The 25,287-nt window shown below is 48.4% G+C and overlaps 1 protein-coding gene across 1 annotated transcript in view; it reads right to left on the minus strand.

Moving 5' to 3' along the window:
• Window positions 1-7,260: 7,260 nt before the first annotated feature.
• Window positions 7,261-25,287, minus strand: part of GTF2E2 (general transcription factor IIE subunit 2) — a 79,991-nt gene continuing 61,964 nt past the window's right edge. The window contains exons 6-7 of the mRNA XM_027853691.1: window positions 10,867-10,982; window positions 7,261-8,969 (exon numbers count right to left, since the gene is read on the minus strand). Coding sequence (XP_027709492.1) covers window positions 8,850-8,969; window positions 10,867-10,982 — 236 coding nt within the window. The 3' untranslated portion in view covers window positions 7,261-8,849. The remainder of the gene's footprint in view (window positions 8,970-10,866; window positions 10,983-25,287) is intronic.

Here is a 25,287-nt window from a genome sequence, read left to right on the forward strand (position 1 = left end):
TCTACTGGAGTATACAGTATTTTAAAAAGATAAGCTTATTATCACTGGAGTAGGGAGCAAGCATTAGTAGCCAAAATAGAGGCTCCGCTTCTTTCCAAGGAGGTGTTGGCAGCGCGGACAGACAGACCCCTGTACTAGTACCTACGAATAAGCAGCCCTCTCTTCTTGTCCCACCGTCACTAGAGATTCAGCAGCTTCACCACGTCCAGGATGTTAGAACTGGAAGGGGATTCTGAGACCACTTAGTGCAGAGTCTGGAAGACTCGAGTTCAAATCCAGCCTTAGACGCTTTCTAGCTCTGGGACCCTTGGCAAGCCACTTCACCTGTTTGCCTCTGTTTCCCCAACTATAAAAGGGAACAGTAACAGCACCTACCTCCTGGGATTGATACGGGGATGAAGTGAGGGAATGTCTGTGAAGCACTTTGCCAACTTTACAATGCTGTTACCACAGCTGACAATAACTCCTATTTCTGTCGTGCTTTGAAATGCACAAGATACTTTCCTCCTAACAGTCCCAGGGGTAGTTTGTTCTTCAGTTGTTTCAGTTGGGTCTGCCCCTTCGTGACTCCATTTGGGGTTTTCTTGGCAAAGATACTGGAGCGGTTTGCCATTTCCTTCTCCAGCTCATTTTACAGATAAGGAAAGTGAGGCAGGCAGAGGTTAAGTGACTTGCCCGGGGTCACACAGCTAGGCAGTGTCGGAGGCCAGATTCAAAGTCAGGTCTTTCTGACTCCAGGCCTGGCACTCTATCTACTGCACCAGCCAGCTGAAGCAGAATTCTCATTTGGATGGAGACACCGAGGCACAGAGTAGATAAGAGGCCAAAGTGAATGCCAGAGCAGCTGGGGTATCCCCAAGTACACCCAAATGGGGAGATAAAAGCTCTGACAGAAGGAAGACAGGGCAGCAGGGCCAGAAGCGAGCGGGGATTTCTGGTCACCAGCATCATAAGGCAGCACGAAGGCATCTTAGTGATGCTGGAATTCCGAGAGCCCTCTTGGAAATGGCTGTGTGCACTGGCCTGGGCGCCCGGGCAGTTGAGACCGACACCAGGCCTGGGGAACACCGAACAGGTTCAATACTCCCGTGGCCCCAGCATCAGACTGCCCTGGGGCTCTACTCACCATCCGTGGGGTCTTTCCCAGACAAACGCCTCCCTTCCTCCACCACTCCCCACAATGCCGGCTCTTCAAGGTAGAACCTAGCGCCCCGCAGGAGCTCCCACGACATCACACAAAGCCTCAGCGACCTCCACAGCGCACAGATGTCAGACCTCCCGTCTCTCCTCTCCATCTGCCTACCAGGCTTCTCACACTGGGCGACCTGTGGACACCCCCATTTCCACACGACCAAACCCTCCCCTCTTAGGAGCGTCCCTAGTACCTTTAAGGGGACCGCCGTCCTTCCAGTCACCCAGGTTTGCCACCTCATTGTACTCCCAGAACCCTCCCTCTCCTGTTCCCCATATCCAGTCACCAGGTGTTACCACTTTTACCTTTATAATCTCCCTTGCATGTGCTCCCAGACCATGACGCTGCCCACCCCTGGTGCAGGCCTTTATCGCCCCACGCTGGAGGATCGCAGGTGCTGCCAGCGGAATGGTTTCCCTGCCTCAAGTCTCCCCCCATCCCAATCCATCATGCACTCAGCTGTGCTCACTTCACACACCAGCAACGTCATGCTTAAGATTCTGCAAGCCAGCCTTCAGCAGCATGTGAACCGAGAATTACCAGAACCACAGAGGCAGAGAAACTAGAGACCACATCGCCAGCATTCTCTGGATTATGGAGAGAGCGAGGGGGTTCCAAAAACACATCTACCGATTAAGGCCTTTGACCAATCACAATAAATTGGGGTGAGTCCTCAAAGAGATGGGAGGACCAGATCATTTTACCTGTTTCCTGAAGAACCTCTATGTAGGCCAACAAGTAACACAACGAAACGTGGAAAAACTGATTGGTTTAAGATTGGAAAAGGAGGACAAGACAGCCTATTGTCATTTAACTTATAGGCAAAGTACATCATGTGAAATGCCAGGCTGGATGAAGCAAAAGCCCGAATTAAGGTTGCTAAGAGAAATATCAACCATCTCAGATAAGCAGACAATACCACTCTGATGGCAGAAAGTGAAGGGGAATTGAGAAGCCTTTTGATAAAGGTGAAAGAAGAGAGGGTAAAAGCTGGCTTGAAGCTTCACATCAAAAAAAAACTAAGGTCTTGGCAACTCGTTCCATCACCTCCTGGCAAACAGAGAGAGAAGAAATGGAAGCAGTGTCAGATCTTATACTCTTGGGCTCAAAGATCACTGAAGATGGTGACTGCAGCCATGAAATTAAAAGACGCTTGCTCCTTGGAAGGAAAGCTAGGGCGAATCTGCACAGCACACTAAAAAGCAGAGACACCACTTTGACCATGCAGTCAAAGCTATGGTTTTTCCAACAGCAACGTACAGCTGTGAGAGCTGAACTATAAGGAAAGCTGAGCGCCAGAATCAATGCTTTTGGATTATGGTGCTGGAGAAGACTTCTGAGAGTCCCTTGGACAGCAAGGAGGTCAAATCAGTCAATACTTAAAGAAATTAACTCGGGCTGTTCACGGGGAGGACAAATACTGAAGCTTCAATCCTTTGGCCACATAATGAAAAGACGGGACTCAGGGGAAAGGACCCTGATGTTGGGAAAGATTGAACGCAAAAGGAGAAAGGGCTGAGAGGATGAGATGGATGGATGGTGTCATGAAAACAACAAACACGAACTTGCTCAGACTTTGAGAGAAGGGCCTGGTGTGCTACGGTCCATGGGGTCAGAAAGAGTCAAGACATGACTGAACGACTGAGCAGACATGCACATGAGGAGTATCAGTCTGATGGCAGGATGGAGAAGAGGTACTCTAGGCAGGGAGATTGGCAGTAACAGAACAGGAGGAAATGACAGGAGCCTGGTAACCATGGGAGTGAGGAAGGGGACAGAGGGAAGAGGTGCCCTGAAGGGAGGATTGGTGAGACGTGAGGGAAAGGGGAGATGCAAGGACGACTCAGAGGCTGCATTCCTGGATGGCTGCAAGGTGGAGGATGTCCCTACTAGAAATAAGTGAGGAAATGAAGAGAAAGAAAGGTTTTGAAGGGCAAGAAAGGGAGGCTTGCTTTGGAGCGCCTCCCTTGGCGGCCTCCCTCTTTTACCATCTTTTTTAATGCTACACTTTGGTATCAAATGTTTTAAAGTCCAGCTACCACAGGACTGTGAGGGTCTGTCCACTGAGCAGGCTCAGAGTTAGGCTGCTATATCCCAATGCCCTTCTCCTGGGGAATCCCACATTCCCTAGCTGCTGGGGAAATTCTCTGACTCGTCTACTGAAAAACAGATTTCTCCCCAGTGGTTCAGAAATACAGGGTTAGAGAAAAACCGTGGTCCAAAGAGAAACACTGCCAACAAAGTTCTCTTCAAGGGGCTTCTCTGACTAGAAGGTGGTCAACTGTCCTATCGGGTTATAAGAGTAACTACTGAATGCAAGGAAATGCAGCTTCCCCTTCTGTACACAATGGGCGCCCACAAGACAGAGGCACAGGGTGGAGAGGAAGGTCAACAGGTAGGAAGTTGCAGCTTCGGCTAAGACTTCCACGTCATAAAAATATCTGCTTTCATTTCTCCAGGCCTTTATCAAATAGGCTCACTTCAATGACCTCACCTTGCAAGTGAATATATCAAAATTACAAAGAGTGAGCACGGCTCCCAAAAGAGAAGGAAGACATCACGCCATGCCTCTGCAGAGATGGGAGGCGTGGAATACTATATGTTTTCAGACTTGTTGGATGTGTTAATCAGTTTCACTTTCTTTCTCTTCTTCCTCTTTTTTTTCTTTCAAAAATTTCACTGTTGGGGCAGCTAGGTGGTGCAGTGGATAGAGCACCGGCCCTGAAGTCAGGAGGACCTGAGTTCAAATCCGGCCTCAGATCAAACACTTGACACTTACTAGCTGTGTGACCCTGGGCAAGTCGCTTAACTCCAACTGCCTAAAAACAAAAAGAAACCCTTGCTCTGCCTTAAGCTCTGCAAGCACATAAGCAGTGCTCTATTTTCTTTTGGTGATGTAAAAACAAAAGAGAGCAATAAAAATGTATCTTTTTTTTTTTAAAAACGGGGTGAACATGATAGGACTTCAAGGACTTATGTGATGTCACAATCGTATCATAGATTTAGAGGCAGCAGGGACTAAAGAAGACATGTAATTAGCCCCTCATTTGGCAAATGAGGACACTGAAGCCCAGAGAAGAAAGGTGACAGTGTCTTGTGTGAGGTCACAGGGATAGCAATAACTGCCAAATTCGTAGCCAGGTCCTCCTACATTTGGAGGGCAGTTAGATTGGCTCTGCTGGCTAGGCACAGGGGACAGGGACAGTTAGTTTCAAAGAGAGATTTCAAAGAGAAAGTCAAGCTTATTCTTTGTAATTTTGATACATTCAATACAAGGGTAAACTAACTATGAGGCAGTCCCAAAACGCATGGTTTGGGGCAGGGGGTGGTGTCCCTCTCCAGATGTCTTTGTGAGGGCTGGGTTGTCCAGCCCTTGTCAAGCTGACTCGTACAACCAACTTCTGTTTGGGGCCAAATTCAGCAGATGCCTCTGAGTCCCGGGATTCTGAGGTGTACAGCTTGTCTTTGGTCCAATCCCTGAGGGACTTCCTACCAGAGGCTGGGATGAGTCAGTTTTCCTGGCCACATGGCAGGGGGGTATCTGAAAAGAAACGATTCAGACAGGATTTGCACCCCTCAGTCCATTCAACGATCCGCCCGTGGACCGCTGGTTGGCGATGACTGGGAGCTTCCTCCTGGCAGGGTGCTCACTGGCCTCCCTCCATCATCAGTCAACACTTCATCAGGCGTGGAAACCAGTTTTAAGGTGAGCTGAAAAATTTTAGGACAGATCTGTTTACAAGCGGCTTGGTAGACCTGCCAGCCTCCTGTCTCTCCACTCAGCCATTCCTTTGCTAACAGCTACTAAAACAATCTTTCTAAAGCAAAGGTCTTAAGCAGTGCCGACCCTACTCGAGAAATGCAGCGGCCCCTCTTCCCTCCACAAGACCCAAGCTCCTTCCTTTTTAGGACATTTGAGACCTGGCTCCAGACATCTGGCATTGCTCCAGCCCTGGAAGGATGAATTCCAGGCAAACCGGCCCACCTGCCTGAAATTTAACCTTTCGTCTCCCGCCTCCAAGCCTGGGGGCCACTCCTTCCTCATTTCTGCGTCTGGAATCCTCAGCGTCCTTCAAGGCTGAGCTTGGGGGCCACCTCCTGCAGGCCTTTGTACATAAGCTGCCCTGTGCTTACTTACTTACACAGTCATATACTGTATCCCCCAGGAGAAGGCACACTCTTTGAGCATAAAGAGTACTTTTCACCTTTGTTTTTATGCCCTTGAAGCCAAGCACATTACTCTGCACAGCAGGATCGATGTTTTAACCGATGTCCCCTCCAAACGGAATAATGCCTCTCCCCAAACCTGCGTCCTTGAAATCTGTCTTTTTTCTCTAAGTCGGGCAGATCACGCATGAGAAAAAGAGGAAGAAGCCAGGACTTATTGAGTCCTCGTGTGCCTCGTCAGAACAGGGGGCTTAGGAAAGCTGAAAGCTGCCTCCTTCAGGTACGCCATCTTGCCAATCAACAGGAATGTCTGTGGTCCCTGGCATTCTGAGAGAAGGTCTTTGGTCTGCCTAAAATACGGCTCTAGCTGGGTGAAGAGCCAGGAATCGGCTTTGCCCTCTCTCTGCATAGCTCACCCCCCTGGGGGAACAAAAGTCCAATGCGAGCGGCCTCTGAGAAATAAAGAAACGCCAGTGACCCAAATCTGAGCAGCAGGGCTGGGAGCGATGGGGGCCGGTGCCCCCCTCTCCTCGGCCTTTTAAGAGCACTTCCTCAGCAGGTGGGGGATGCTCTGCTCTCCCCTGTGCCCCCCCACTACTTGGTTGCACTGACGGGAAGCGACAGCCCTGGCAGCCCCAATGTGTCGGGCTCGAGCACGTTCTCCCTCCCCTGAAAGCCCAGAACAGCCAGAATGAATTATTAATCCAGTTCACAAAAACGCGCTCAGGCTCGGTTTTCCAGCTGATCACACTTCAAATGGCCGGAGAGATTAGGGACAGTTCAATGGTAGCTTTTAGTTGCTACAGGGCTTCAAAAGTGGCACGCCACCCGGAGGAACTGGAGGAGGGTCACATCCTCAAAACACAACCGCACAACTAAGCTGGAGAGTGTATGTGTGTGCGTACAAACCACAGATGACAGGGTGAGGCCTTCGTGACCCAGATAAGGTGCTCTAATCTAACCTGCTCCTCGGGCAAACGGGGCGTCAGGAGCCCAGCGATCTAAGTGACCTTGGCAAGCTGCCTTCAATCCGCCCGTCCGAGAGCCCCCTCTCAGCTCTGTTCTCTGACTCCATCTCCACAAGGTCCTGCTTGGATGGCGGGTCTCTGAAGACTTGAGGCTTGAGTCTGTGCAAAGCAAGATGACGCCTTTGAGACTCAGAGACACAGAACAAAATGGCAGACAAGGCACCTTCATGGAGACAAATTTAAGTTAACACCTCAGGCATATTACAAATTCTATAGAACTCTTAGACTCGGCTGTGAGGTTTTGAGAGAAAATGAAAAAGACCAAGGGGCGGACAAGGAGATAACTGGAAAGGGGGGAGCAACAGGTTGGGAGTGCCCAGATGAAGCTCAGCTCTGCCTTAATGACCTTAGCGATGGTAGACAGTCCCTGTTAACCTCATTGTGCCTCAGTTTTCTCATCCCTAAAACAAGGGGTTGAGCTGGCTCATTTTCAGTGGAAGGTTTCACAAAAGACAGAGACACCATCTGGGCACAGGATGGATGGAGCTGTCCCCTGAGGTCTGAAGGGTTCCAGCTGTCTGATGACCCCATCGGGGATACTGCAGAGGCAACATAAAGCTGGCAGAGCATCCCTGGGGCCGACCTGAACAACAAGGAAATGCTTCACCTTTTCAAGGAGAAGAGCTGTCAGGTTAAATTGGATGCAGCTGAGTCCTTCTATATTCGTGCCTTCACAGTCATTCATTTGCAAGGGGATTTTGTTTATTCGTCTGCTTGCTCTTAACTGGAGGAAGAAGTTGGTGGAAAAGGGGGTACGGCAAGGTAGTGACGAGCCCCCTCCCCCCTCAAAAAAAAAGGGTAGGTGTTGAAACATTTTCAAAAGGCCCAGAGAACAGGAGGAAGTTCAGGAGAAAGAACAAACAAGGAAGACCATTTTGAAAGTACTATGTGAATTTATTATGTGCATTTTAAAAAAGCATACAGTATGCAAAAGTTCATAGACGATCTTTCTGTGTTCTGCTTTGTACATGGAGATGCTCATGGGTTTTGTTTTTGTGTTTTTGATGTTTGTTAAATCTAGAATTTAAAAATTAAATTTAAAAAACAGAAACCCAAGAAAAATGTATACAAATACAAAATATCACCACTTCCCTTGAAAAGTTGGACCCTCTGAACCAAGAAAAATCAGCATGTTATGTTAGAAATTCAGAGTTCAAAGATCTGGGTTCCAGTGATGGCTCAGTCAGCCGGTGGCCCTTCAGCAAAATGAGGTGGTTGGATTCAATGACCCTGGAGGGTCCACTCAGCTCTAAATCTATGGTCCCGTGATGTATGCATGCTGCAGGTGGGAATTATCCATGTGGGCTGACTCCAAAAGCTCGGTGCCTTCTCCACCAGGTCACACCATTTCCATAGATCCCGTGGTTAACTAACTCAATGTCCCATACAGACCCGAATGACGGATTCCCGCTTTTATCTAGATCAGAAAAAGTTTCTTCTGTATTCACAATAACACAGTATCCCTTGCCCAGAATGTTTCCACTGTCTCCTTTGGTAACAACCTGCACCCAGAGACTGTGGGAGACGGACACGACCAGAGGCAATCCTTCTGGTCATACGCCATCACCAGAACCAAGGTGCAGGGCAGCGACACGTGGCTTTTGAATTAGGGGCCACAGAAACCCAAATCCCTTCACCGCCCCCTTCAGTCACCTCCTTGCATATCCCTAAGAATCCCAAGGAGCATCACTGCCCACAGAGCTTCATGAATGCTACCTGGAAGCATGGCCACTGACAGTGAAACGGAGACCAAGGAGAAAGTACAAAGAAGAATCAATAAGGGAAACAGGAATAGGAAGGTCGAGACAAAAGCAGAAGGTGGGGCAGCGCCCACCATCCGGCCAACGGACGCCGCTGCTTTTAGATACGAAGCTTGCAGGGAGGACCGGACGACGTTCTCTGGATTTTGGAATGCCACGTCAGACCATGACGTCCCAAGCCCGACGCATCTGAGCACGCTATAAATCAAGTCCTTTGGAAATAACATCCAAGCCGTCTTTATTGCTGTCACCATCCAACGAAAGGCGGTGCTCAGGTCACTGTCCCAGCCGATCCAGGCTTTCCCAGGGCTGCGGTTTCCCCACAAGTGAGCACCCTTCCTAAGTTTAACTAAGGCTGCTGAAGAGAAAGAAAACAGAATTCACTCCTCCCTGGAACATGTTTCTACAACGGTTTTATTATAAATAGGTTCTCTCAGAATAAACACACACTGCATTCAGCCCTATCTGCAAACTTGCTCTAATAACAAAAGGGGAAGCATAGTTAAACATTGATAACAACAGTGCGGCAGGCACCTCCTTCACCGGGTGAATGGCCTCGCGGCCAATCAATCCATCAAAGCAAGGTCGGAGGAGGCTGGTACCTCAGCCCGCTGGGTAAAGGAGCCGCTTCCTCTCTGCGGGCAGGGAGAAGGGGCCGCCCTCCAGCCGCCACCAGCCAGAGTGTCCTCAGCGGGAAGCCGCTCACTGTTTGCCTGGAGCAATGTCGGAGTAATCCTTCAAGACCCCGGCCAGGTGCTCATTGTGTGTCTTGAACCTGCGCTTCTTCTGGGACACCGGCTTCTTCCTCCGTTGGATGGGCGCCTGTGGAAAAAACGGAAACTGGCAGGAGCATTCATTAGCAGGTGGGCTAGGCGGGCGGAGGCTGGGGCTGTGGCCTGCATCCTGCCCAGGACCGCCCCCCAGGGCGTCATCTTTGAAAACAGGATCTCTCGTTAGTCTGCGTGGCACAATGGGCAGACCAGGCCTCCACAGTGACCTGACAACAGCCAGGGAAGTGGAGGAAGGACCAACCAGGACATCCTGTTTTCCAACACTAAAGACCGGCTTTAAACCTGCAGGTAATTTGGCCCTCAGTGTTGACTGGTCCCTTCCCACCTACACATTTCTCGCTCACAAAGCAGCCGTGAGCCACGCGGCCTCGTTCCCTGGGGCATCCATTCGTGGTCACTCATTCTCACCCCAGGATGAGCCCCTCTCGTTCTGCTGTCATTTCATACTCCACTCCTCTGGCACCTCACCATCCCTCCAGCCTGCGGTCTACCCCCGCCCCTCATACATCTCCCCCCAACACCCCTTGTGCGACCTGGATTTTTAGAGACTGTGAAGCACATGTGGGAGCCGTCTCACGACCCTGTTTCCAAGAGACAGGCTTCTACAACACGCATTTAGGAATCCTGAAAGCACGGTACAATTTCCCAACTGTAATCCAGTCTGACCGCTCTTCTTATGCAATGCTCGGCCAGGTAACACCCATGAGACACATGCTAACAAAGCCGACGGCTACCGTGCTCAGCAGGGTGCCCTTCGAGAGTCACTCTGGCCAGTGTGGGTGCTCGGGCCAGTCTTCTTCCTCCGTCCCCACATCAGGGTCCCCAAGGAGGTTTTCTCCTTGGCCGAAGCTGGGTCTCCTTATCTCGCACCTCACCAGCGATCAGTGCTCAGCCTGTCTCCACCTTGCCACAGTTTCGTCAGCCATATAATCTGGTGTCACGACCAATGTACGGTGAAGCCTCCACGGGCTCTGCTCTGATGCCTCACTGTGGTGTGGAGGATGAATTCTTGAAGCAAAAGCCCAAGCATTGTGAGCTCTGGCTCTCCCACGCTAGAGGCGCTCTGAGCAGAACTCAGTGGATCAATCCCGGGCAGTGCCCCGAGTCAGGAACACTCTACGGGCTCAGGCTGTGCCTCAGATCTGTTCTGGCACTGATTAAGAAAGGCCCTCCAAATCAGACCAACAGACACACGTGTATGTTAACACCCTGACAGTCAAAGTGGGAAGGGGGAGGCTGGTGAAAACATGGAAAACACGCTCAGGGTTAAGAGACGAGGGAGGCCAAATCACGAAGAGTAAAGACGTTGATTCTATATTTACAGACATGGAGAGACTGATGTGGGAGAGCTAGCTTCCATTTTCTTCTTTCTGGTTTATTACTCGGCAGAATCACTCGTTCTCTTGTAAACAGGTAATGAATATGAGGTTGGAAGAAGGGTCGTGAGTTCATCTTTCCGTCTAGTGGGCAATCGTGTGGGCCCAAAGCTAAACGAGAAGGGGGAAGGGGAGTGGGCTGGGTGGCATGTGGGACGCTGCCCAGCACTTCTGAAAAGCCCTTAGGGCTGTCCCTGAAACACAGTCCCATCTTTTTGTTTTAAACAACAATATTCTTCAGTGATGGTAGAGGACTATAAATCCTGGCTTACTAATCTATTATTGGTAGAGATGTGAACTCACTCAATTATTCTGGAAAACAATCCAAGATCAAAGAAGAAAATTCAATGAACCTGCAATCTAGTAATAAGGAGGTCAGCCCTGGAGAGGCCTCAAGTAGCTAAAAACATTTTGTCATCCACTCATCCATTCCTTTCTCCAGAAAGCATTTTAAAATACCTTCTAGAGTACACGTTATTTCCACTGATTCCTCTCCAAAAGAGCCCCCCTCGATTCAGTGTTACTGAGACGCCACTTCGGGATCATACATACCACTTTTTTTGGTCCAGACTCCTGCATAGAAGAAATACCCTGTCGCTTCAGATACTCTTCAATCTTCTCCTCATCCATGGAATCCACAGTGATGCTCCTCCAAAGTTTCTGAAATTCTGCATGAACAAAGTAAGCATCACTTTACATTCAGGGGCTGCAGCCTGTATCTAGTACCCAGTGAAAATCAAGACTCAGACATAATCCTTTGCTTCAGAGTTGAAATTCAAAGAAAATCTTTCTTTATGGGAACAAAGAGGCACTGATATGCCTTTAGCATCTACAAGTTGGGACTTGACTAGAAAAGAGCCCAGGGAAAGGAAAATCTTGGTTTTCTGGAAAGGAAATACTTGGAGGAAACCATCCAAGATGGCAGAAGAAAAGGAAGTAGTGCAGCCAGGCTCTTCTCTACACCTAGAAATCACCCCAGATTAAATCCTGATCAGGAAATCCAAGGGAAAAAAACCTCAGTGAGTCATTTTTCCAGACCAGGTTAGCAGAGGGAGATGGAGTGTGGAGACTTCCCCAAAGGGGCTTGACCTTGAGCAGGGGGTAACCGACAGCTCTACTCTCACCGCCCAACCACGGGTGGTAATCAAGGTAATGTAGCAGGGGGCCCTCAGCCAGATCTGAAGTGTTGAGCAAGTAGGCAAGCAAGTACCAGCTGTGCGGCGTTGATGCCAGGAGAACAGGGGTCAGCAGATCCAGGCCGGACAGGGAAGAAGTCCCAGACCAGAGGGAAGCCTCCAGGTACCATTCTGGGCCAGCAGAGACCTCCAGCTGCCTGACAAGAGCTGGAGACAGCAGCAGTCTACTGGAGCTCCAATCAAGGGCAAGCCCGCAGGAACACTGCTGAGGCCCAAATGCAGGTCAGAACCTTGCAGCACTCATACCAGAAGGGCAGCAGTCACACTTTTGTAAATCAGATTGTCTTCAGCACACTAGAAGCTTGCAGGTCCCCATCCTGTACTGTCCCTGAGATTCTAGAAGACAGCACAACACACTTAATACTCAAAGAAAACTGGAGCAGGACGCAAGAAGACACAAAACAGGTCCAAGTACAGTCTAGCCATTCTCTACATAAGTGGCAGAGCCTGGCCCTAACATAAAGGCCAAAGGTGGGAAATAAGGACAGAAGAATGAGCACAATCCCACCATAAAGAACTACTACGGTACTGAAAATGTTTAAGACACAAACACAAGAGAAGAGAATGACTCCAAAATATCTCCAAGCAAACCTTCAAAGAGAAACACAGCTTGGGGACAAGTTCAACTACAATTCTAATAAGAGATGAAGTGAGAGTTAAAAAAAGAAAAGAGCTCTAAATGACTTTTACAAATCAAAAAAATGCACTGGAAGGAGCAACTGGAAAAGAAACAAGAGTAAGAGAAAAATAGAAAGGAAATGAGAGTTACAGAAGAACTAGAAAGAGAATTAACAGCTCAGAATAAGAGGGATAAAGCCATACCCAAGCAAAAGGCTTCCTGAAAATCAGAATGGACTAAATATAATTTAATAACTCCATGAGAAAGCAAGAAACTTTAAAAAACAAAGTTTAAAAACTGGAAAAAAAAAATGAACTGTAAGCCATTTCATAACAAAAACAACTGACCTGGAAAAGAGATCAAGGAGAAGTAATGTAAGAATTGCTGGACAATCTCAAAGCTACGAACAAAAAGAGCCTAAACAACATTTCAAGAAATTATAAAACAAAACTTCCCAGAACCTTTAGAACCAGTGAGCAAAGTGAAAACAGAAAGAATTCACCATTTACCTACTGAAGGAAACACCAAAATGAAAAGTCCCAGGAACATTATAGCTGAAATTCAGAACTTCTAAATGAAAACAAAAGACAAAAACAGAATGAAGAGAGTCAAGTACCAGGAGCCATAGTCAGGATCACACAAAATTTAGTGGGCACTACTGAGAAGGCATGAAAAGCTCAGAATACAATCTTGAAGAAGGCAAATGATAAATGCTTACCACCAAGATTAACTTACCCAGCAAAACTAAGGATAATCCTATAGGGGAAAAATGGATCTTCAATGAAACAGGGGGCTTTTCTAAGCATTCCATATGAAAAGATAAGAGCTGCAGAGAAACTTTGAAATATAAACACAGGAGTCAAAAGAAAAATAAAAAAGATAAATGTAAGAGTAATCACAAGGGACTAAAGAAGGATGAACTGTTTACGTTCTCATTTGGGGAGATGATTCATGTATTCATCAGGGGCCTTGAGGGAATCTAATACAACAGAGAGTCTGGGAATGGAGCTCTCTTTTTATGTGTTAATGACGTTAAAAGAAGAAAGAAGGGGGAAAGGAATACTTGGAGGAGGAGAGGAAGAGTGGGAGAAATTATCTCACATAATTTGTGTGGGCAAGAAAGCCAACCTAACAAAACAATGAGGAAGAAGGGGCAGAGGGAAGAAGGCAACACAAACCTGAATTTCATCTGACCTGCTCAAAGGAGGGAACATCCCCCCCCACACACATCCAACATACATACCACACACACACACACACACCCCCCACAACACACTACATATCTATATACACACACATACCACACCGCACAAATGCCACACACACACTACATATCTGTATACACACACGTACCACACCACACATATCACACACACACACACACACACACACACACACACAGTGGGGTGCAGAAATAAATTTCACTCAGCAGGGTCGCAGGAGGAAAAGGCGAGAAGGGAGAACAAGAGGGAGACCAGACGAAAAGAGTGGTTAGTCATAAGCCAAGCCAACTTCAGTCCAGAGTGGACGGTGAAGAGAGGCTTAAGATGGAAGAAGTCAAGGCCTAGGCTCTTGGGGGGAGAAAGGAGGGGCAGGGGACCAGAGGCAAAATGCACCTGAGCTAGGGCAGACCGCCCCCCCTTCTTTGTAAAGAGGAGATAAATAACGCTGCTCCCCATCGGCTTTCTGGACCTCTTCTGCCAGTCGGGGCAGGCTCTTTTTTAAGGTGGTGTTTCCTTCAGTATTTTCTGGGTCTCCTTCAGCAAGCTGTCAACGTGTTTCTCATGATTTTCTTGCATCGCTCTCAGTCTTTCCTCTCCTTCTCTTACTTGCTTCTCAAAATCCCTTTTGAGCCCTTCCACGGCCTGGGACTGATTCATATTCTTCTTGGAGGTTCTGGATGCAGGAGCTTTGGATTCATCGTCTTCTTCTGGTTGTGTGTTTTGATCTTCTCTGTCACCAAAGTAAGATTCTATAGTCTTGAGTATTTTTCCTGTTTGCTCATGTTCCCAGCCAATTATTTGACATTTTAATTCTTTGTTAAGTGGAGGGTATACTTGTCCCAAATTTCAGGGGTTTTGTGTAGCTGTTTTCAGAGACACTTCTAGGCACATGTAAATTTTCAGTTCTTCCAAGGTGCTACAATCAAGGGCGAGGTGTTCAACTCTTTTCCTGGCCTTTGCTCTGGTCTGTGAGTGGCCACAAGCACTCTTTTCTGCCTTGGAACTGTGAGGAGGATTCCCTCTCTGCCACGGCCACAAGCCCCGCCACACCAGCACTCCTCTTTGCCCCAGGACCGCCACCCAGTACTGTGACCTAGATCCAAGCAGAGACAAAACAAGAGAATCCTGCCTCAGCGCGAGCAGAGATCCCTGCAATCCCCCTCCGATCAGCCACTGGATTTCCCCACTATCTATGGATCGAGAGCTCCAGAAGCAACTGCTGCCACTATGGCTGCCCCCCTGGGGCTGGACTGCTCTCCTCTCTCACCCGACAGACCTTTCCCACTGACCTCCTAAGTGTCTTTGGCGTTTGTGGGTTGAGAAGTCCGGAAGCCATCACAGCTGCCCATGATTCAGTCTCCTGAGGCCTGCTCTGGCCCCGACTTTGCCCATGGGCCCACACTGAACTGGGCTCCTCTCCCAGCTGGGTGTAACAGACCTTTCCTATCAACCATCCAGGCTGTCTTGGGCTGGGAATGTGTTTCTCTCTCTCTTTTTGCAGGTTCTGCTGCTCTAGAATTTGCTGAGAGGCATTTCTGACAGGTATTTGGAGGGGTCTGGGGGAGAGCTCAAGCAAGTCACTGCTTTTACTCCACCATCTTGGTTCCACCACATGATAGGTAACTGACCAATGCAATAACCAGTCATGATTCCAGGAGACTCATGATGAAATATACTCTTGAAAGAGAGGCGACATCCTCGGGGTAAACTGAGACATGCATATTCTTCTGACATGGCCAATGCAGGACTTCGTTTGCTTGGCGATGCATATGTGTGACAAGCATTTTGTAGTCTGTTTTCTCCCCCATGGGGTGGGAGTGAGAGGTGTTTTTTGTTACCTGAAAACAATAAATTTAAATTAAAAAAAAAAAAAAAAAAGAAACCCTTGCTCTGCCTTAAGCTCTGCAAGCACATAAGCAGTGCTCTATTTTCTTTTTTTTTTTTTAGGCACTTGGGGTTAAGTGACTTGGCCCAGGGTCACACAGCTAGTAAGTGTCAAGTGTTTGGTCTGAGGCCAGATTTGAACTCAGGTCCTCCTGACTTCAGGGCCGGTGCTCTGTCCGCTGTGACACCTAGCTGCCCCAGCAGTGCTCCATTTTCAAAGGTTATGCTGCCAACATTCAAGCTTTAATCCCCCAAACAGCTTTCTCCACACTTAGTGAAAGCAACAGGCTTCTGCAAAACCAAAACCCAAAACAAAGTAAACCCTCTAAACCCCAGAATATGCGTGTTACATCCCTTTCCCCACATATAATGGAACTCAGCATTCCACTGGTAAGTAGATTAACTTAGAGGAGTTCTGAGGGAGCAGAAGGCACTTAACAGAGCGCCTGGCACAAATCGGACGCTTAATAAACGTGTACTGACAGACTGATTGATACGGAACAGAATCTCTCTGTGGTCATTTGCTAGGATAGGGTGGGGGGACAGAGAGTCGGGGAATGTGCTTCTGACAGAGACCAAAGAGATGGCAAGGGAGGCTGGATGAGTTCTAAAGACAACAGAAGAGAGAGCGGTAAACATACAAGAAACGAGAATCGCACATTGTTTGCCCCGCATTTCTTATAGTCAGGAGGCAGCGGCGTTCAGTGTGTCTACAAGCTGGTGCTCTTCCTCTAAAGCCATCAGTGACTTCCTCATGGCCCAACCAACAGCCTTTCTCAATTCTCCTCCCTCAGCTTCACCTCTCTGCAGCCTGACACTGCTGACCACCCTGGCTGGAAACTCTTCTCTCCAGGTTTTCATGAAGCTATTCTGTCTCCGGTCTCTTATTAGACTGAATATTCCCTATTCACCTTTGCTGGATCTGTATCCAGCTTTACCCCTAAGGCTCTGTCTGGGACATTCTTCTTTTCCCCTTCCAGACTGCCTCATTTCATGACCTCTTCAGTATTTGTGGGTTCCACTATTTCCACAGAAGCCATTACCTAATCTACACATCCAGTCCTAACCTTTCTCTGGAGCTCCAGTTATCACCTCTTGGACTTCTTGAACTTATAATCCCAAAGCTATCTTAAATCAGTATGTCCACCCACATGTACAAAAATATTTATAGCAGCTCTTTCTGTGATGGCAAAGAATTGGAAATGGAGGGGATGTCTATCAATTGGGGAATAGCTGAACACGTTGTGGTATACAAATGTAATGGAATACTATTGTGCTATAAGAAATGATGAGCAGGCAGACTTCAGAAAAACCTGTAAAGACTTGTAGGGACTGATGCTGAGTGAAGTGAGCAGAACCAGGAGAACGTTGTACGCAGTGACAGCCATGTTGTGTGATGACTAATGTTGATAGACTTAGTCCTTCTCAGCAATACAAGGATCTAAGACATCTCCAAAGGCCTCGTGATGGAAAATGCTATCCACATGCAGAGAAAGAACTATGGAGTTTGAATGCAGATCAAAGCATACCATTTGCTATTTTTTTCTTCTGTTTCGTTTTGTTTCCTTTTTCTGGTGGTTCCTCCTATTGGTTCTAATTCTTCCTTACAACATGACTAATGTGAAAATATGTTTAATAGGAATGTATATGTAGAGCCTATATCAGATTATGTGCCATCTTGGGGAGTGAGGGGAGAAAAATTTAAAACTCAAAAGTTTGTGGAAGTGATCATTGATAAATCAAAATAAATTAAAAACATTTTTTTAAAAATCAGTATGTCCAAAATAGAACTCAACTTTCCCTTCCAAACGTCCCTTGACCCAAAAGATGATGAGTTTTGGAGTATCACCATCTTTTCAATGCCGAGGTCACAACCTTGGCATCATCCTAAGTTCCTTACTCCCACTCGAGTGTCATTATTTCTATCTTCCCACTATCTCTTGTATACGCCCATCCTTTCCGCTCACACAGCCGCCACCCTGGAGCAGGCCCTCATGACCTCACACCAGCACCACTGCAATAGCCCATCTCCAGAGGCCAGTGATCCTCCTAAAAGTGTGGGGAAGCCCACAGCCCTCCCTCTACTTGACACATGATCCTTGGACGCGTCTCCCCCATCAGAACGTGAGTCTCACGAGAGCGGGATCTGCCTGACTCTTTCCATCCCCAGCACTCAGCACTGCTTTGCTCACTCATTCACAGACTCCAGTGGCTTCCTAACGCCTCCAAGACTAAAGCCCTTAAGAACTTGCTCCCTCCCCGATCTTCTAGCCTTCTTGCACCTTCCTCTGCTCCATCACCCGACGATGCCTGGAAGGGTCTGCCTCTCCCTCTCCACCTCCCAGCTCAAAGCCCAGCTCCCACTGCTCGGTCTTCCCTCTGAGATCACCCTCCAACTTCAATCTAAGTTGTTTCCCACTTTGGACTGTGAGCTCTGAGGCTGGGGACTAGATCTTTGCCTTTCTTTGTATCCCCAGGGCCCCAGAGTAAGCACTGGAGTGCTTGTGGAGTGATCAACTAAGGCATCTGGGAAAGAACTTCTTCTGGCCACGTGTCCAAGGCGACAAGAAGACCACTGGACACGTCGGGTCACCTTCCTTTCTGGCTTCAGCTTTCGCCAAACATGTCCTTTTTTCTTTTACTGAAAACCTTCTTGAGACGGTCATTTTCTGCCCAAAGTGCTGCCTTTCTGTATCCTCCAAGTGTCAAAGAGAAGAGAACTGACCTGAAGAGGGAGCTAAGCAAACTTTTCACCAGGACAGCTGTCATCCATAAGGAGGCCTGAATCTTCAGGAATGCTTCCTCCAGGCAGTGACTGGGTAGGCCCACTCCTTTCATCCCAAAGGTCAGCAGCGTCAGCTCACAAACCAGAGAGAAATAAAACAACACGCTGTGCTGGGACAGACTCTTCCTTCTTTCCTATCCCAATACATCTCATGCGAAGCCTTGGGCTATCAGATCAGTCACATCTGCTTTAGCCAGGGAACTTCGATGTTCCTCGCATGGTAAGTACATGACGATACTGCACGCTGAGCTGACGGACACAGGCTCCATCGACACAGAAATCTAAGGCAAGTGTGTGCTGCAGAAAGCCAGAGGGGCAGCGGGGGATAATGGGACTGAGGAGACCAGGTTCAAGTAACGTGTGTTATCTTGAGAGGTCACCTCTCACCATGAGGCCTCGTTTTACTGAGAAGGAAGATATACAGACTAAACTGAATGACCAAAAGCTACCTTCTAAGTGTAAAACTCTGTATTTCTCAAATAACGTAACTGGATACCTTATGACCTGCTTCATAAAAGACTGTTCTCTAGGCCAGGGTTTTAAATCACATTTAAACACTCAATATCATACTTACTCAATCCATTCAACCACTTATTAAGTCCCTATCACGTGAGAAGAACTGGAGGGCAATAAAAGGCGAAATAACACCGGGTGCTTATAATCTAGGAGAGGTGATAAGTACGTGTGCAGACAAGGAAACATAAAAATATGCGTTAAGATGGGCATTGGAGGAACAAACAGGGCAGAGAGAACGTGAGGAAGAGTTCATTTCCAGTGGGGGGGATGGAGGAAGAAGCATGCCATCCAGGGCCTGACGGGTGGACGGGACGTCAGCAGAGGGAGAAGGGAGCCGCCCCCACCGTGGCCTGCCCTCCAACCCGGAATCCCTCAGATGGACAAGCTCTTCAAAGGCACACGGGAACTTCGTGGCCGCTTTTTCATTATAGTCTGGCACCTTTTGCTGTTGAACAACTCCAATGACGAGCTAACATCACAGTCAGCTAGAGGAGCACTGCAGACGTGTAGCCAATGCTGCACCACGCTGGGCTTCTCTCTGGGAAGACGGCAGCGGCCTCTAGTCTCTCCCCACTCCAATCCAGGATCTGTCAGAAACCCTGTCACCCCCACCTCCATTCAGCAAACTCCAGTAGTTCTCTCTTCCCTCTCGGATCCAACATGAGCTCCTGTTTGGCTCCGAAAACTTGCCAATCTCTTCTAACACATTCCTCCCCCCTCCCCACACTCTGTCCCCATCAGACTAGCCGACCTACTGACCTTGCACCCAGGGCTCCAGCTGGACCCAGACTCCTGGAATGCTTTCTTTCCTCTCCCCAGCACCCGGCTTTCTTTGAGACCTGGTCCAGATGTTACCTTCGTCTACAGGAGGCCTCTCCTTGCCTCCCCACAGCTGCTGGAGCCTTCCTGTCGGAGGCAGGCAGGCGAGGTGCCCTTACTTCCATCTACTCCAGGTCTGTCATGTATATTCTGATTTACAGATGCTACCTCTGGCCCTGTGAGCTCCCAGAGGGCAGAGACAGCTTCTGCCTTTCTTTGTGGTAAGCACTTAACAATGGTTTGATGGGCTCTAGCAGAATTACAGGCTGAGATAGTCTGTCCTTGAGGTTCCTCCCAGAACCCCATGTTGAGGAGGTGCCCTGGCCCACCACAGTCACGCCTCGATTACCCCCAGCCCCCTCCCACTCCAGGTTTCAGCTTCCCTTCTGTGCTCTTGCCCCATCAGAGCGGAAGTGCCTGCCCAAGGGCAGTTGTGTTTGTATTCCCCAAGCCTGGCACACACTGAGAGCTTAATGATTGAGGGGTGACCCATAACTTTAGTTGAGTCACATCTACGGCACAATCCCTTCAGTAGAGTCCAGCCTTGAGATGTGTGCTCAGGGTGTGGAGGTGACCAGTGAGCAGGAGCTCTGGTCATTCCCACTCCAAGCTGGGGAAACAGCCCATCCTGGCCCTGGGGCAGACTGGGGGTCTCCCATAGGAAAGCCAACCCAGCCCATCCCTCAGCTACTGAAGAGACATGGGCAGCTGGCGCTATAATCTGCCTGTGGGGTGGGAATGGCCACACGGATGAAAGCACTGGTGGAGAACATCCCTTCTGTTCGCTTGCTCCGGTCTTGCCAGGCTTTTCTCCCTTATTTTTGCTCTCACTCTCTTCAGGAGCTCCCAACTCCCCTCTCAAGGAGAGCTTTGTTATGCCTCGACAACGTGCCCTTCTTGTCTCCTAAATGAGAGATGCAAACCAGAACCCCTTGGACTGCCTCATACCATCCTGCCCTCAAAGCAGAGCCTAGAATCGTCGCAGGGGTTCTGCACTCCCTCGTTCCCAAGAAGTCTTATGACCCACCACAACAAAAAGGGGTAAGAACCCCTGTGCGAGCCTAGGCATCCTCTTAGGGCATGACCGTGAAAGGCCTCTGAGAGGCCACCCTCGTGGGGCCCCACTGTCCATGCTTCATCACCTCCAGCTTATCAAAATCCCAATCCTTCCCAAAATGGAGGGGGTGACCCAGGATGAAGGAAGACAACGCCTCAGGCTGGTCCGACAGGGGCAACACAGCACTGGTGACCAGGCCACAAGCTTCCTGGTGCTTGTTCAGATGAAGTCTGTACTTGTGAAGTGGATGATTCAGAGCCAGGGGCTGCATTTTACTTCGGTCCCCATTCAACGTCATATGAAACAGATTCAGTCTGTTAAGACTTTCTGAATCTTGACTCTGTCATCCAACAAGGGAGGCGGCCCTCTGTGAGGAGAAATTCTCCCTCCTCCCTTGCCTTTCCTTGTAGCCCCAGGGCTGCTCAATAAGCGCTTGCTGACTGTTTGTGGTCAAGGGCCACTCAAGCCTTTGTCTTAGTGGTTAACCAACAGCCCCCTCAAAGCTGACAGGTTAACAGTAACCACCCCTGGAGGGCCGAGCTATCGGGCAGCTCTGACTCTGCCACATTTCTCCACTCCGTCCACCATGACAGCAGGAGAGACCCTGTCATGTGCACTCATAAGATCGAGGTCCGGGGTATCTACAGAGCTGCCTCTTCTACAAGTCTATCGGCCCTGGTCCAAAAGGAAACAAGGAAAGCCTGAAGGGAGCTTTCTGTCCTTCACGAAGCCTTGCAGACTCTCACTAGCCCTGCTACCACCCTCATGGGCGTGTACTTTGTTTCCAGATCTCTGTCACTCTCAGAGAGCAGCTGTGACCACCTGGAGATGAATGATGGGGCTCTTCTTTCTGCCTCTGACCTGAGTGGGGCGGGGGGGACACGCCTAGCCATGCGATCCAGGTCAAAGGGTATGGACGCTTTAGTCACTTCCAAAATGCTTTCCAGAAGCTCCACCAGCAGTGCATTAGCATGCCACCCTTCACACCCACAGCACTGACCATTTCCATCATGTCTCATTATTGCTCGTTGGCTGAGCCGAGCCCAAGGTGTTTTAATTCACACTTCTCTTATGAACAGTTTGGAAAAGCGTTTCACGTGGCTGTTAATAATCTGAAATCCCTCTTTTGAGAACAGTTTGTTGTATTCTTTGACCACTCATCTGCTAGTTTGGGGCTTTACATATTTGCATTAGGGACCCATATTTCCTAGATAGCAGACCTTGATCACAGCTATTTGATATTAAAAAAGTGTCCCTCCCCCGCCCCGGTGACCACTTCTCTCTCTATCTCAATTGCAATGATTTTGCTTATGCAGAAACATTTCAATCTCACTCCATAAAAGTGATCTACTTTTTATCTTTTGTGACTGCTTCTCTCCTTTGGCTAAGGATTCACCCCTTGGCCACGGCAGTGATGGGCACCTCGATCTCGCTCCTCTCACGCTTTTTACGGTCCAGCCATTAGGATTCGGGTCACAGATACACCTTGAATTTCTCGGGGTATACCGGATGAAGCTGCTAGTCTTAGCCTAATTTCTGCCACACTGTTCTCCAGTTTCCCCAGCAATTCTTGTCACAGAAGGAGTTCTTCTGCAGATAATGTTTCTCAGGTTTAACAAACATCAGGTTATTGCATACAGTTGTTCCCTGGTTTGTTTCACTGTCTTAAATCAAACTGTTCGGAGGGTTACTGCTAACTGGAGGTAGGCCGAGAAGTGCTCTCCCTTCACACCACCTGGCTATGGCTGCTTTCCTGGGTCATCCAGACTCCCCGCCCTTCCAAAAGAATCTTGTTCTTCTCTTGTCACCTTGTAAAGCGTCCCCCAGCACAGCATTAAATCTGTGAAGCCAATGAGGCCCCACGGTCATTCTGATCACACTGGCACAGGCCACGCAGGGAGAGGGACTTTCTCCTCAGTTATTTAAGTTTTTCTTCCTTTCCTGAAGGAGCATTTTGTAACCCTCTAGACAGGTCTTAAGTGTTACACTAACTCCCAGATACTTTACGCCTTCTGTCACACTCATGGATGGGAAGGCCCTTCTCAATCATTCTGTTACTGCCATATAGAAAAGCTATGGATTTTTTGTCGATTTGCTTTGTATCCTGAGATCTTACTGGAGGCATTATTAAGTGTCTCCGTGTCTTTGCTGATTCTCTGGTAATTCGGTAATGGAATATTACTGTGCTGTAAAGAAGGGTAGAGAAAATGAATACAGAGAGTCATGTGAAGACAGAGGACATGATGCAAAGTGAAGCTGCGCACAACCAGGGAAACACAACAATGACTCCAACAAGGTAAACAGGAAGAACAACAAACAGACCAAACTGAAAGCTATGAGATTTGCAACAACTGAACTCGGTCCCACAGAGGCCTGCCATCTTTGTAAAGGCTGGGTCTACTCGGCAGAGGCAGGTGAGGGCCTGGTTAGCTTTTCTGAATGTTTTTTTCTCCTCTGTTAACAGAAATGACTCTCTGGAGAGGGACAGAGAAAGATCTGAAAATGAAAGTGATGTGAAAACAAGGAATATCAAGAAAACATTTTTAGAATGTGAATTTTTGTCCTTTCGCAGAGACAACCGGCCAAGTCGATAGAAGGCACCGGGCTAAGAATCAGAAGTTGGGTGGTCACGGATGAGACACTCTCAGAGACTGCTGCCCCGTGTGAAAAATGAGAATACTAATGGTGCCTACTTTAAAAAGCCACGCACATGCCAGCCTGCAGGGGGAACGGGAAATGGCAGAAAGGGGCTGGCCCCCAGACAGGAGAGCCCCGTGCGGCTCCTTGGTGCCCAGCTGAGCCATCTGAAGGCGGCCTGCGGCTGACGCTCACTGTGCATTCTACAAAGCATCCCCTAGGGCTTCAGGTGCATCCCTCCTCCCCTGGCTCACTTCTGACCCACCAGGCTCCTCATAGGAATGGTGATGCTGCCACCTGCAGGTCAGAAGCAGGCCCACACCCGCCCAGCCGCTCTGGGATGGATGCCCGAAGGAGGCAGCTCGGCTGCGTCAAGGACGACGCCTACCTTCCCATGCCCAGGCAGATCGATGGTGCCCAGGACTGGCCGCAAAAGCTGAGCTGTGAGCTGGGGAACACAGCCTGGAAAACTGGCCTCACAAGATGGGCGAAGACAACCCTTTTCTCTCCTTACAGCTAGGAGTGATCTTTGTGGTCAAGCCAAACACCTTCACTTTACAGATGGAGAAACTCATTTAGTTGTTTTTAAATTGACACAAAGGTGAAAGTCTATTCAAAAGACACACACGCACACACACACACACACGCACACCCTCATTACAACAGAAGCTACAGGGAATGCTGCTGTGGCATACGAAATGGTGCCTCATTCCTCAGCACCCAGAGAAGCAGGAAAGTACCTACAGGAAGGGACACAGAGCCACGCCAGCAGCGCCAAGGAAACAACGTACCACACGTACCACAATTTTAAACAAGCCCTACAACAACCACACAACGATCAAAAGAACCGATGTGGCCCCAAAGAAGAGACAGAGTCAGCAAACATCCTCCCTCTTCCGGACAGAGGCACTGGACGCTGCACAGATTTTCAGATTCTGTCCGTGGGTATTGGTCAGTTTTGCTCATTTTTTCCCCCTTTCCTCTTTTTCTTAAAAATATTCTTTGTTAGGCCTCATGATGGAAAATGCTGTCCACATCCAGAGAAAGAACTACGGAGTCTAAATGCAGATCGAAGCAGACTATGGGCTATTTTTTTTTCTTCTGTTGTGTTTTGTTTCCTCTTTCTGGTGGTTCCTCCTATTGGTTCTAATTCTTCCTTACAACCTAATGTGAATTTTTTTTTTTTAGGTAATTGGGGTTCAGTGATTTACCCAGGGTCACACAGCTAGTAAGTGTCAAGTGTTTGGTCTGAGGCTGGATCTGAACTCAGGTCCTCCTGACTTCAGGGTCGGTGCTCTACCCATTGCGCCACCTAGCTGCCCCCTGAAAATATGTTTAATAGGAATGTATATGTATAGCCTATGTCAAATTGCGTGCCATCGTGGGGAGGGAGGGGGAGAAAAATTTAAAACTCAAAAGCTTATGGAAGCCTCTGACCAAGCACTTGACACTTACTAGCTATGTGACCCTGGACAAGTCACTTAACCCCAATTGCCTTAAAAAAAACAAAACCAAACCTTACGGAAGTGATTGTTGACAAATCAAAATAAATAAATAAAAGAAAAAATATTCTTTGTTATATCAGATGGTTCTCTGGGGAGAAGGCACAGGAACACTGGGAGAAATCTGGGCAATGTAAAAACAAAAAAATCAATAAAAACTTACTTTTAAAAATGGAAATTCTTGCTGTGTTCTACAGAAAGGAAGACACCTTTTGTTTACATAAAAAAACTGGATGAATGTTGTACTGCCAATAATAAAGTGGAGAAAGAGTAGGCGGGGCCATTCTGCAAAGCGGAGATGTTTCTCTCTATCTGATACAGCCTCACTTGAGAAGCCCAACGCTGCTCTGCCTTCCATTATCACTGCACTGGCATGAAATATCAAGTTATTGCTAATAAAACTCGATCTGCTTTTCAAGATGCTGTGTCAGGAACTAAAAGAATCTGGTGGAATTGCGTACTGCAGATTTCTAGTACTTTGTGTGGGACAAAACACAGTCACGCGTGGGTTCCTGAGAACTGTTCCCGTGGTGTTTGTGAACGGCGGACTCTACTCTACTAAAGACAGAGTACGACCCCTCCCTTCCCCGCCAAACCCCTCATGGTCATCATATGAAGGATTTCAAATAAAAACAGGGACTCGAGCTGTCTAGCCTTGAATGCCGGAGCACTACCGAGGTACTGTAAATGTGAGCGCTCCAAGACGACCCCTCCCGTGTTACCACAAAGGTGAGA

The sequence above is a fragment of the Vombatus ursinus genome, unplaced genomic scaffold (genome assembly GCF_900497805.2).
Source record: "Vombatus ursinus unplaced genomic scaffold, bare-nosed wombat genome assembly UNPS02010193.1, whole genome shotgun sequence".
NCBI classification, from domain to species: Eukaryota; Metazoa; Chordata; class Mammalia; order Diprotodontia; family Vombatidae; genus Vombatus; species Vombatus ursinus.